We start from the raw sequence: 14,320 nt of genomic DNA, 5'->3' as shown, positions 1-14,320 counted from the left end.
TGTCAATAAACCTTTTATCTATCTATCTATCTATCTATTATGTACACAGCGTCTTGCGTTACCATGACCACGATGACACTCAGGAGAACGCACACGTACAAGTAAATGAAAGTTATGTCATCGAATTAGGAGAAACACTCTAGACTCGGTATAAATGTTTACTTATAGTATTTGCTTGTCTCTTCTCTTAATATTTCTAGCTTGCAGTGAGAGGGAACACCAAACAGTAGCCCGTAGAGGTTAGAGGATTCCACTTAGCCGGGTGCTGAGAGTGCAGAGTTCAACATGGCGACCCGCATGGTAAGTGTGCTATGTGTGTTCCTGATGATGCTTGCCATCCGAGTTGATACCCAATCCATTGAAGAGGGGATCGAGAGCGATCTTGATCCAGGGGATCTAGACCTCCCCGAAGCGTCAATTCCAGACACCTACTGGGAGGTGGAGTGGGGAGAAACCGGACCTCTAGGCAATGTCTCAGCTGGGGGTGCATTGGAGCCGTTTGCAGTCGCTGGAGAGATCATTCCAGGTTTTGAAACAGCGGCACTGATCGATGTTGCAGCTACTTCTTGGCGGTCAGATTCTCTGTTTCAGGCAGCCGGGGAGATGTGTCGCTCACTCGGGCCAGTTGCTTCCCAGTATCTCGGAAGTGGGGTTGAAAAGATTTGCCAGCCAATCCTAGATTCTCTGAACACTGAAGGTGCGGTCCCTGAATTGTCTATTATTTGTGACGATATTGTGAGAGAAATTGAAGATCAATTTACTGCAGACGAAGGTGGAACTGATGGTTCAGTGGACGTGGGAAGTACTGATCACTTGTCAGGAACTGGAGATAGTGCTGGCGAGGAAAGTGCTGGCGAGGAAAGCGTCACCCGAGGGCCGGGAAGTGAGGGTAGTTCACCAGGAGAAAGCGAAATAGATTTTGGACTGGAGTTTTGGTACACACCAGATTACGGCTATTTTTATCCTTCTGAATTTGTCAAAGAGATTCTTGGTTTTGCTGGGAATAGTCAAACGGAAACCTGCAAAAGACTCGGGAGTATCGTCTTCAACAGGACTCTCACAGGCCGGGATGTTTTGCAGAATATAACATCAGCAGCGGTCAGGCATCTGTTGCCATTGTCACTTCAGTTCTGTGATCGTGCCGACAACGATGTCCAAGTCACTTTTGGCAAAGTTCTTCACCAATTGTTCTCAACTTTAATCGGCGATCAAGATAGCATCTGTGGTGAGCCAGAACGCTTCAATGAACTTGTGACTCGAATCACAGACTATCTCTTGGGGGAGTTCTTGTACAACGACCAGAAATGTAGAGACGTCTTCAGCCAGCTTGAAACCATGGGTATTAAGGCCAACCTAGGTTTTGATTACGATTCAGCGGAGTTGATGTGCCAGAGCATTCAACAAATAGCCTATATGGTTGAGACGAGCAACGACCGTGATGATCTGTCCGAGGCAGGACGTGAGTTTCGAAGAGTGCTAAGGGCAGTAGGAGGTTTCCTTCACAGTGGCACTGCTAAAGAGGGGTTCATCAGTCTTTGTAACACATTCCAAGACTCCTCAAGCCCTGCTGATAATGCAATGTGTGCCGCCCTGAATGGAGACAATTCACGAGAACTTATCCAACAGTGTATAAACCTATGTGGAGCTAGCGATGACGGGTCTTTTGGGCCGCCTGACTTTGACAACGATAACGACGGTCCTCAGTACTTTGCACCGTGGGAAGAAAAGTTTGATGAAATGTTCGGCTGGGTTGGGAGACTATCCAGTGCAGTAAGTAGGATTCCTGGGCTGGAAGATTACGACCTCGTTGAAATCACCTTCGGTGTGCTTGGCTATGGCTCTTCGTCAAACATTCAATCAGCTTGTGAAGTCACAGAGAATAAATTATTCTACAGTGAGGATGTTAGTGTCCGTCAGTTGGTCAATTCTGTCATGGATGAGGCTCTACAGAAGCTTATATATGAACTACCGTCCGCATGCAACTGGGAAGTACATACATCTGAATCCACTGGCTCTGACAAGTACGAGGACTCTTTTTTCACCCCACGCGATGAAAACAACTTCCTAACTGCTGACACTGTCACTGAACCAAATGGTAATGGTTTTCGGAGATTGGAAGAAGCAACAGGAATACCGTACTCGGACGATGCTATGCAACCCTCTGTGGTGTATGATAAAGCTTCATGGTTTGAAGACTCCAGCCCACAAGATGGTTCGGTTAATTTCGACATGCTGAGTGCTGCTCTTGCCTTCTTTGCTGACGTGGAGAGCCCTGACGCTCTGTGCAATAAATCCATCGAGATAGTGTCTAGCGGCAACTTCACCAAGCTCGGGCAGCTCGCTAACAAGACCAGAGATGGGATCCTGAAAGTGATAGCCGATGAGATGACGTGTGTGCGGTTCTTTTCTGTCATGGGTGACAAATTTGAAGGTGGTTTGGATTTGTTTGGTGAGCTACTGTCCGGATTCGAATCAACAGAACAGCTTTGTTTTGTATTGTCGAGTAGAACAGACTGGGAGGATGACGGGCGAGAACTTTCTACATCAGAACCCATTAGGGATATGAGCATGACTGAACTGCCTGAGGGGCCATGGGTAGATTCGACCAGGGAGCCCATTCGAGACAGAGGGGACCACTACACTGACTCCGAGCTACCTAAGCTGTTATCTCTTTTCGGGAGATTAATCAAGTCACCCTCAGTTCGTGAAAGCTTCGAGGAGGTTTGCAATTTCTATGACGATGACCTTACTGACGAGGAACGAGAGTCTTGCTACGCTCTGAGAAGCGATGATCCGGAGAAATACTTTGAGAGCTGTTTGAAATTAGAAACTATCTTTTTCAAACATGGAGACGGAGCAGATGACCAGTCCTGGAATTCTCTACCAGATATCGCTACTTACATTCGCTTTGTGGGTGAATGGGTACAAGTTTCCATAAATGGTGCTGCTGAGCTCGAACAGCTCATTAAAAAAGTAAAGGGATCTATGTTTAATGGAGACGTCCCATTCCCAGATGTTATTGATTTGTTGATAGACGTACTCGACCTTCAAGATCCAAATCCGGATGCTGTGTGTGAACGATTTGGTCACATCGTGCATCACAGTAATATGACCGTCCGTGAAGTTGCCATCAAGATGTTGGACAGCATACTGGTATCTGTTGGACGATATGCTGATAATCTGTGCTTTGAGCCTGGCAAGCACTACCCTCTGTATGGGTCATCTAATGATGAATCAATGGAAGAGTCTCTGTTTGAGGCCACTGGTAGTCCCGATTCCGATAGTGATAGTGGAAGACAATTCACCGAAAGTCCATCCTTTCAATCCAGCAATAAAGCAACTGATGATCCATCTTGGATGGGTTCGTACATGGAAGATGGAGGATGGAAGCAGGACGGAAAGGACCCGTTCTCTGGTCGTCTTGGGGGAAAGATATTTGCTTATTTGGGTAACTTTAACTCTCCCGGGGAGATATGCGCTAATCATGATACGGAAAGCAGTGGGGAGTTTATTACAGAAGAACCTGGCAGTGGAGACGGTTGGGAGCATGACAGTGGAGGGCACGACAGAAAGGATGGTCCAATCGCTGAACGAGTAGTCGCTATGCGACAGAAGCTCATGTCTGCGACGTACAAAATCGATGTATGTGTTGGACTGATGGAAGTCATTACCTCAGAGCTGGATATCTTTAGTGGTGTGCTTCCTGGTTTCACCGACCCGTACAGCTTGTGCCAGAGAATCAAGTACTCGTTTACTTCAAGAAACCGTGGGTCTATGTCAGAATTCTCAATCAATGATTTCAACAACCCCGCTGAAGACATGGGTGGTCTACTCAGTATTGGTGGACGTCTGTTCAACTCAACAGTAAAAGAAGCTCTCCAGTTTCCATGCAAGTTATTGGGTGATACTCCACTAGCTTTGCTTGTTGCATCAGAATGTGAAGCTCTTTCTCGTCCCGATCCTTCGCCGCTGATGAAAGCACAGTGTAAGAGTGTGATCAACCAGTTCATTGGTGATTATCATGAAGATCAATGGTACGTGGACGGCTATCCTTCATCCCACTGGAACTCTGACAAAAACACCTCACCGTTAGGATGGTTCGGCAAATTAATGGATGGAAATTTTCCCATTGGTGATCTCTCTGTGCTGTTCTATGACATGTTTGGTCTGAAAAATGATTCACCTACAGAGTTGTGCAGTAATGCAGAGAGCTTCGTCGCCAATAATTCAATGACAATGAAGGTTATTTTTGACATTGGACTGGATGCTTCTCTTCGCAACATGATTCGTGCATCGCCGAAGATACTATGTGAGAATGAAGGCACCGCAGTACCGACAACCGAGATGCCAACGTTTGATCCAAAAGGGGTACCATCGTGGGCCGAATCTTTCATAGAGAATGTCTATTTGAATATCCCGGGCGTTGATCCATTTGATGCGATGAATGCCGCCTTCACCTACATTGGTCAGTACAACACCAGCGATGACTTCTGTGAAGATGCTCTTGAGGCCCTTGCTGATTCTGCAGAGCCTGCCCTCCTTGATGAGTTGGTCAACAGGATGAAGGTTGTTGTGTACATGCTTATTGAAGATGCTGAGGCATGTGAAGAGTATCTTGAGTTCATTCAGGATGAGCTTAGCCTTCCATTTTCTATTGGGGATAATTCTGGACATGCCGATAATCCCAGTCTTTGCCGAGCTGTTGTCAGCGCGTTCGATCCTGCAAATAGAAGCAGCAGAGTTAATTCCACATTTGCGGAGTTGGCATCATTAAGCAATTTAGCTGGGAACATGGAACACAGTTTGTACACTTTGAAAACAGAATCTCTCAACGTGGTAGGACACTTCTACAATGGTGGTACTTTTCAAAATGTTGTCAATGAATCGTGTAGCTACCTCAAAGAGATGGGTGGAAACTATGGACAAAGGCTGGGACAGCTCTGTAAATGGGCCACAAGAGAACACGACGCTCTTAGATTTTACGAGATTTGTTTTGAAATCGCAACTGCACAATCATTTGACAGTTACTCGAGCGTGGATAAAGACAGTGAATTCGACAGCTTTGGTTTCAATGGCTACTCCAAGATCGTAGAGTTTATCGTCAATTTTGGCACTGATATCTTTTCCGTAGAGAAAACACTAAATTTTCTTCAAGAAGTGTTTGGGGTAGATGTATCATCGCCAGAAAAGGTGTGTGGCAGTGCCAAAAAACTCATTGCGAATGACTCACTAACCGTTCCAGTCATTTTCAACAATACCTTGGAAGTATTTGCACGGCATGCTGCTCAGGCTTCCCATTGGTTATGCAGAAGTGAAATCGAAGCCACTGATATACCAACTGTTATGCCAACAGAAGCGCCTGGTTTCTATTCGTCCGAGCCGTACTGGGCCGAGTCAGTCTTTGAGAGTGTTTATTGGAACATTCCTGGAGCCGATCCACATGAGTTCATGAAAGTTGTCTTCAGCTATCTCAACCGCTACAACATGAGCGATGCATTCTGTCGTGACACACTGAGTGCTGTAGCCGAAGGAGCAGACCCTACCTTGCTAGAAGGACTGGTCAACAAAACGAAGGATTCCATTTACATCTTGACTAAAGATGCAAATTCCTGTGAATCTTTCATGAGTGTTATTCAGGAGTCCCTCGAACTTCCCTATTCTATCGGTGAAGTTGCTGGTCTAGGTGGCAATCGTGGATTCTGTGAAGGTCTTTCGTTAGCGTTTGGTTCAGCAAGTGGCAGAAACGTTACCTCGGGCAATGATGAATTTCGTTTGGGTCAATTGTTTGATTTTGCCGCACAAGTTGATAGCACTGGTGGCATTAGAAAAACTCTTCGTTCTGGCTGTGACGTCCTTGATCTTCTCGACATTGTCCCTGACGAAATTAAAACAGGATATTCAATTGCATGTGCATGGTCAAGAATGGCTTCCAATGCCGAAATATTCTATCACGTCTGTCTTGATTTTGTTTCTGAATCCTTCGAGGACGAGGAAGAAGACAACTTTGACAGTGGCTTGTGGTTGAATGCTTACGTTCCAGACTGGATGAAAGGTATTGATGGCATCTTTGACAATATTATTTACACACATACTGGCACGCTTCTTTGGATGAGAGAAACTTTTTGGTTGAACGCCAATACTCCCGACCGATTCTGTGAAACTGCCAGGGAACGAATCGAAGATGAATCCATTCAAATTCATGACGTCGTCGATTCATCTTTGGAAACTCTCCTCCGTCAAGTCATGGGTGTGTACCCCTGGATGTGCACGCTGGAAGTTGAGGCAACCGTTGAACCTACAGCAACCGAAGCCCCAGGGGTCGTGTTGGGCGACATACCACCATGGGCAGACTCTGTCGTGGAGAGGGTCTCAAACTTGGAGATTCCTGGCGTAGTGCCAGAGGAGCTTTTAGGCATTGTACTCGGCTACCTCGGTCGCTACAATAACAGTGATGCACTCTGCTTTGACTCTATCCAGGCTGTAGAATACTACGATACACTACGATACATGATCGACACAATGAAATCATCTCTGTATAAACTGACTGAAGATTCACAAAGCTGTGAAAACTTCACCGACGTCTTGCAAGAATCCCTTGAGCTATCACTTGGTAACCTCACAGGCTTTGACAGTAACCGTGAATTCTGTGAAGCTATTGAAAATGCATTCCGACCCGAAAACTATGAACATGTGAGCCTGTTTGCATTACGGCAGTTCACCAAAGGAGAGGATCTTTCCGATGACCAGAAACCCTACCATGAGTTGATTTTGTTTTGGGGTAGCATTTTTAACACCGGTAGTCTGGGGAGAGCACTTCGCATCAGCTGTGACCTTTTTGAGGAAGCCAATTTTTACCCTGACATGTTTGAGTCAGAAGCCAAAAGTGCATGCAATTGGATAGTACATGGGGAGCAACCTGAGGAGTTCCAGAGTGGCTGCGTGACTGTCATCACAACACCAGTTGATGGATATTCGGAGGACAATGACGTATTTGGCTGGATTGGGGAGCTCTTCGAGATCTTTTCAATCGAAAACACATTTTACTGGCTTCAGGAAATCTTCGGCTTGGACGCTTCATCTCCAGAGAAGGTGTGCGGCAGCGCAAAGGAGCTCATAGCAAACGAATCTCTGACTGTGCAAGTCATCATTGACAAAACTATGGACAATTTCATACGTCATGCAGCTCATGCATCTCCTTGGTTATGTCAGGGTGAATCTGATGTTGATGAGGAGACTACTGGAGCTCCTGGGTTTGAAGCTACCGACATGCCATCCTGGGCAGAGGAAGCTATGGAAGACATCTACATGAGAATACCTGGTCTTGATCCCCTTGAACTTGCCAAAGCGGTTTACAACTTCCTCGGTCGATACAACAGTAGTGATGAGCTTTGTATGAACTCAATGGAGGCTATAGCAGAGGGAGCAGATCCAGCCCTACTCGACGAGCTAGTTGTCCGGGTGAAAGAGTCTTTGTACAGCATAATGAGGGACGTCGATTCATGTGAACACTTCATGGATGTGGTCCACGAATCTGCTGGTCTTCCCTTTTCATTGGCTTCATTAGTTGGTGTGGACAGCAACAGGGAGTTATGTGAAGCTGCTTCAACTGTTTTTGCATCAGAGGGCGATAGCAGTTTTGGAGATTCGGTAACAGCTAAGCCATTTGAGGGATTCCATATTGGTAAACTGTTTGACCTCGTTGGACATATTGATACATCTGGGACACTTAAGGAGACAGTCAGAACAGGTTGTGATCTACTGGACCGATTGGATATTGTCCCAGAGGAACTTAAGTCAGGAATGGCTGTTACATGTGCCTGGTCTAGAATGGGATCCAATGCTGACATATTCTATGCGGCGTGTATCAATTATGCATCTCAGGCTGGTTATGAAGAAGATGGAGACCATACTAATGACTCCGGTGATAGCTGGTGGCCAGATTTCAATATGGTAGAGTTTTTAAGGTACGTCATGGGCGACTTGTGGAACGACGTGTTCTCTTTCTCATACTCTGATATGATGATGTGGATGCAGAGCCAATACGGACTGGATGTATCATCGCCAGAACAGGTGTGTAACAACGCGAAGTATTTCATCGGTGATGAAACACTCTCACCTGCCGCCTCGCTCGATGCCACTTTAGACTTCGTCATTCGGCAGGTCGCAAGTGCATCTCCATGGCTGTGTATGAACGAACCAGAGTCGACAGCTGTACCACCAGAAGAGGGCGCAAGCGAACCAGAGGCAACCGAAATGCCAAGAGGAAGCTCAGGATTTAATACTGAAATTCCACCATGGGCTTATGCTGCCTACAGTAATGTGTACATGGACATGCTGGGTGTAGACCCACTTCAGCTCACAGGGGACATATTCAGTTTCCTTGGTCGATACGACAACAGTGAGGAACTATGCCGTGACACCCTGGAGGCTGTAGCTGATGATGCTGAGCCTGCTCTTCTTGATGACGTGGTAAACAGAATGAAGGAGACCGTATACTCCCTGATGAGAGATGCCGAATCCTGTGAATCTTTCATAGATGTTTTAGAAGGGTCTCTCAGTGTACCATTGTCATTGGGACAATTGATTGGATTTGGAAGTAATCGCGCAATATGCGAAGCTGCTGCTTCATCCTTTGATCCTGAAGCCAGTATGAACTTGGACTTATCTACTTTGATGGGGGATGACCAAAACTCACCAGATTTTGTCTTACTGCAGATATTTGTACGAGTCTTAAACTCAAGAAACATGAAAGACACACTTCAGGGAACTTGCAGTGTTCTGGATCAGTTCGGTATGATTGATCAATTTGGACCTGAATTCAGAGTTGCCTGTGAATGGGCCAAAATGGACTCCTCTGTAGAAATATTCTACTATGCATGTCTTGATTTCGTCAGACCATCATTTGAAGATCAAGGCAGTTCCATCGGGCCTGCTGCGCAACTATTTAGCTGGATGGTGGGCAGAAGTGATGAGTTTGGCTCAAACACCCAGATGTTACACTGGATGCTAAACATCTTTGGATTTGACGTATCAACTCAGGAGGTCTGTGATGGAATTAATAATGTCTTCAAAGGGGAATTGTTTAATATTCCAGTCATTGTTGACACTCTAGCTGAAATCTCTATACGATCTACCGCATATGCCACGCCTTTGTTGTGCAAGGACCCTCAAGATGAGAGACCGGGTAGGCCCATTTGGGATCATGACTTTACCGAGAAACCATCTTGGTATGACATGGAAGGAACAGGAACTCCGGGTTACATGGAAGAAAGCAGCTCTAGAAATGGCATGGAAACAGACCGACCCGGGAGTGAGTATGAACAGGAGTACGGCAGATCTGATGAAGAACCAGATTTCGTTGGCGCATTGTTCACTTTCCTTGGTCGGTACGACAACAGCAGACAACTGTGCCGAGATTCTCTTGAGGCTGTTGCTGTTGGAGCAGACCCTTACCTGCTGAACAACATGGTCAGGACCATGAAGGAAACGCTGTACAACTTAGTGAATGATGCAGGGTCTTGCAACTCCTTTATTGACGTTATTCAAAGGTCTATGGGAATTCCATTCTCCATCGGACAAGTTATTAGATTCGAAAGCAATTGGGGCTACTGCAAAGCCATTCAGGATGCATTTGATCCACATATTGACAATGATATTGACTTCTCAGCTTTTTTGATACTTCTACCCGCCGAACTGAGACACGGTATGGGCAGATATGACGAAGACATGGGTAGATACAGCGACGGTATGGATATATATGACGATGAGCTTACAACAGAAGAGTCAGAAGGGGACAATTCTGAATTTACAACAGACTCCTACTATCTTCCACCTTCATGGGGTGGTGACAGAGAGGACCACAATCCGATGATCACCCCAGAGGAACACTACTTCGTAAGAGAGTTGGTTAAATTGAGTGCCCGGATATTCAAGTCAGGCACTATCCAAGACATAGTCAGCATGGGCTGTGACTTCATTGATCTCACTAATCTTAACTTGGATGTCTTAGGAAACGGTTTCGGAGAAGCGTGTCAGTTTTCGCGGTTGGACTCGGATTCAGACGAGATATACTTCACGTGTCTGGAGTTTTTCGAGGAGACAGGTTCAGATGAGTGTACGAACGGTTGGTGGACAAGCCTACTCTTCAAAGGTGCAGTCGATTTCGGACCGAGTCCAGATGATGATGGTCCTGGTACTGATGGTGGAAACAAGCCGTGGTGGTTTAACCTTCTCGTTCACGAAGGCTCAGACCTCCCATATCAACTAGATGAGCTGATGAACAGTTTTGGCGGTCAGCTGTTCACATATGACGATATAACAAAATGGATGAATCATGCTTTCAGACTAGATTCTTCATCTGCAGAACAGGTGTGCAGCAGTGCTCTGAACAGCATACAAGATGATACTTTAACAGCCCCAGTAATTGCTGATAACGCCATGGACTATTTCATTCAGCTGGTCGCGCATGCTTTTCCCCAGTTATGTAGTGAAGAGCTTGAGAGAGCACATGAGACAACACCAGGATCTCATCAATTCTTCCCTTCAGAGATGCCTTCTGAAGTAACCCCCACTGACCTTTTGGGAATCCTGTTTACTTTCCTCGGTGGCTACGAGAATACCTTAGAATTGTGTCAAGAGTCTGTTCAGGCAGTGCAGGCCGTACAAGACAACCCTGAGTTACTTGACCAGCTCGTCCAAACAATGAAGATGTCCATGTTCGGTCTTATCGAAGATGCTGATTCCTGTGAGCTTTTCTTGGGTGTTATGCAGAGCTCTGTCGGCCTTCCTGTGTCTATAGGGGAGATTGTTGGCCTCGAGAGCAACCGTCAACTTTGTGAATCCATCGCTACTGCCTTCTCCCCTGACGCCATGGTTGATATAGATTTGTCTGCTGTCTTAGCAATACTTTCTCCTTCAGACACGATGAGCTACAGTGATTCTGGTACTGAAGTGACCTTTGGTGAGCTCATCAAGGTAGTAGGGAAACTCTACAACTCTGGGTCTATCATGGACATGCTGTCTTCTAGTTGTGACCTTATCGACCAGGCAAATGTTGCACCCGAAACCTTTGGATCAGCAGTCGCCATTGGGTGTGCATGGTTAAGAGAGAATCAAACTCTATCTGACACAATCCTTCCAATGTGTGTTGCTGCAATAGGACCAGCTTTTGATGCTGAAACTGACGATGGTGGACAGTTAGAAGAGTGGTTTGTGAACCTTTTCTCCCTCGATGCGTTTATGTCCGTGCTTCAAAATTCCCTTTTGATTGACTCTTCATCTCCTGAGAATTTCTGCAGCCGTCAAGTGGGGTATGCTGATGATGTAACCGCGACAGTTCTCAGTGCTTTTGATACTACTTTGTGGCGATACATAAGACAAATATCAGATGCATTCCCGCAGCTGTGTGGTGAAGATGGAGACACAAAAACAGATGAAGGCATCCGGGTTGTTAGAGCAGTTTTCACTGCTCTAGGCCAGTTTGCGGACAGTGATGAGCTATGTCAGACCACACTTACTGCTTTGGAAACAGAACCAACTGACGAGACGGAAGAAATTAACGTCCTGGTCAATCGTTTTATGGGCACGATATACAACGCGAGGAGAGATCTTCAGAATTGTGAGATATTCTTGGCTGAGATTGGTGAGTCGCTGAATCTTCCCTCGTTTGTTAGTGAGCAGTTGGGTGCAGGCACAGACAGAGCGCTATGTGAGGCTGTTGTGGAGGCATTTGACTCGATGTCAACTGCCATCCCTGCCGATGTAGAAATCACCCAGTTCTTTCAGCTGATCCTTTCTGTCGCAAATGGAGAAGACTTTCCCGCCGTCACCGACCTTTCGCTTCTGGAGCTAATCAGAACAGCTGGTCATTTTATTAACGCCGGTAATATTCAGAGCGCAGTACGAGAGAGCTGTAATGTCTTTATCGATCATTATGCTTCCATTTTGAGCGTCTTTGAATTCAATTTCAATTCATTGTGTGATTGGGCTAGATCTGATTCTAATTCCGATGACTTCTACGACACCTGTTTGGGATGGTTCCCTACGGACAGTCCAGACTATCCTGAAGCGTTGAGAACTGTTGACGTTGTCCAGCTCATTAGGGATACAGTATTCCCCCTCTTCGGTATTCAGATCAGCGGTGACGACTACTGCAAAGGTGCTGACTATGTGTTGACCTCTGACCTGACCCCGAAGCAGCTGGTAGTCAGCCTCATGGACAGTTGGTTAAAGATCGGAATGGACTACGGAGCCGGTGTATGCGAGAGCAGGGAGGAAGTTCTCAACTACTTGCTTCCAGAGCTGACTTCTGGTTCACACTTTGCCGAGTGGAGAGTTGAAGAGAGACAGAGAGTCTTGCTAACATGGCACAGCACCTTTGACCTCGCCACTGAACTCGCAGGATTTGCTAGCACTGATGAGATGTGTAGTGCTCTCATCGCAGCTAGAGGAGACTACAATGTGACCAATGCCCTGGTGGATGCCATTAGAGAAACGGTACTTACATACCTGACGGATGAGGCCGAATGTACGGCTGCTGTGGGGAGTCTTGCCCGGTTTATCAACGCAGTAGATGTGGATTCAAGCAACATGTTTTACCAGGTGACGGGATACTTCAGTCCACAGGCCCTCTGCATAGTATCAACTGCTGCTTTCCGGGGAGAGGCGGACACTGCTACCGGTAAGTCTTTACTCTTTTCCTCTTTAATTATGGGTTAAACATAGAACAGACAGTACTAGAGCGGGATTTGAACCTGCGACCTCAAGATTATTGGGCATGCGCTCTTGCAACTAACATAATGTAGCCTTTGGTGCTCAATATGGGGCATAACAATATAAGTGTCTGAGTCACGCAAAATGTTTTTTAAAATGTCATTATGGATGTGACATAACCACACAACTATCAAGAAATAGATTTAAAAAAAAACAAAAAACATTTTAACAACTACCGGTAGCTTCATGCTTGTAAACAAGCTGCAAACCATAAACCCAGAAATATGCATAACTGTAGTACAGTAGTTATCTATATCTGTATCTGATTAATATGTTATGCATGTTTAATTCAATAATTTGTTTGGGGACAAAATATAAAAGTTTGATCAAATAAAATAACTCTTGCAAATATTTCAATGTTAGAGAAAGTGTCCAGTGGCTTTAAAGCCATTGGACACTTTCTGAACAGAAATTTTTTTTAAAGTTCAAAGATTTACAAATAACTTACAGAGGGTTTACAGAAGGTAATGGTGAAAGACTTCTCTTGAAATATTATTCCATGAAATGCTTTACTATTTGAGAAAACATTGAAACAAATCCGTAATTCTAGATAACGAGAATTACGGATTTGTTTTAAACACATGTCATGACACGGCGAAACGTGCGGAAACAGGGGTTTCCCGTTATTTTATCCCGAATCCGATGACCAAATGAGCCTAAATTTTCACAGGTTTGTTATTTTATATATAAGTTGTGATACACGAAGTGTGGGCCTTGGACAATACTGTTTACCGAAAGTGTCCAATGGCTTTAACATTAGCATGGTCGTTGTATACACTTATTCTCACATTGTTTTTAACGAACATTGACAGTTCAGTTGATATTATTGCTATTTGTTTGGTTAGGAATCCAACAAACAGTACATACTACAACATTACCGACAAAATATAACAATGCAAGAACCAACCACAGTATACTAAAATACACTGGACACTATTGGTTATTGTCAAAGACCAGTCTTCTCACTTGGTGTATCTCAACATATGCATAAGATAACAAACCTGTGAAAATTTGAGCTTTTATTGGTCATCGAAGTTGCGAGATAATAATGAAAGAAAAAACAACCTTGTCACACGAATGCTACTTTAAGGGTCATTCGATTTCGTTTTATGATTGGTCAAATGTAATGTTGCGTCATTCGGTTTCACAAAATAGTCATTCAATTTAACAATTCATCCAAGCAGCGTTCAAATTCGCAGGAGCTTCTTGAGGCGACGGTGTTCAGTCATTGAAATTCATTTTTGGGCAGTCATTTCTGGAATTAATGTGCAAATTTAAAAAGTTTGGTTGAAAGTGTGAGGGAGAAACATAATAAACAACAAAAAATGAACTTAATAGGAAAAACGTTTAAAGATCACGAATAAAAAGTAAGATAAACAATTTAAAAAAAAGAGAGAAAGATAAAGTATAGAAAACAAACATCATTGGGCCACATGTAAAGTCTTGGAAACATAAACAAAGAGAAATGGTTCGCTTGAATTACAGTGGGGAGATACGAAACAATTGCCTAATGCAGTTTACTTATATATTCGAATTTCTTTAGTCGTAC

At 44.8% G+C, this 14,320-nt stretch overlaps 1 protein-coding gene across 1 annotated transcript in view; it reads left to right on the top strand.

Moving 5' to 3' along the window:
* Positions 1 to 254: 254 nt before the first annotated feature.
* LOC139941783 (uncharacterized) overlaps positions 255 to 14,320 on the top strand; it is a 48,682-nt gene continuing 34,616 nt past the window's right edge. Inside the window, exons 1-2 of the mRNA XM_071938404.1 lie at positions 255 to 3,499; positions 3,560 to 12,679. Coding sequence (XP_071794505.1) covers positions 286 to 3,499; positions 3,560 to 12,679 — 12,334 coding nt within the window. The 5' untranslated portion in view covers positions 255 to 285. The remainder of the gene's footprint in view (positions 3,500 to 3,559; positions 12,680 to 14,320) is intronic.

Source organism: Asterias amurensis, chromosome 9 (genome assembly GCF_032118995.1).
Source record: "Asterias amurensis chromosome 9, ASM3211899v1".
Lineage (NCBI taxonomy): Eukaryota > Metazoa > Echinodermata > Asteroidea > Forcipulatida > Asteriidae > Asterias > Asterias amurensis.
The sequence above is the reverse complement of the archived record's forward strand: the minus strand, read 5'-3'. Positions and strand labels throughout refer to the sequence as shown.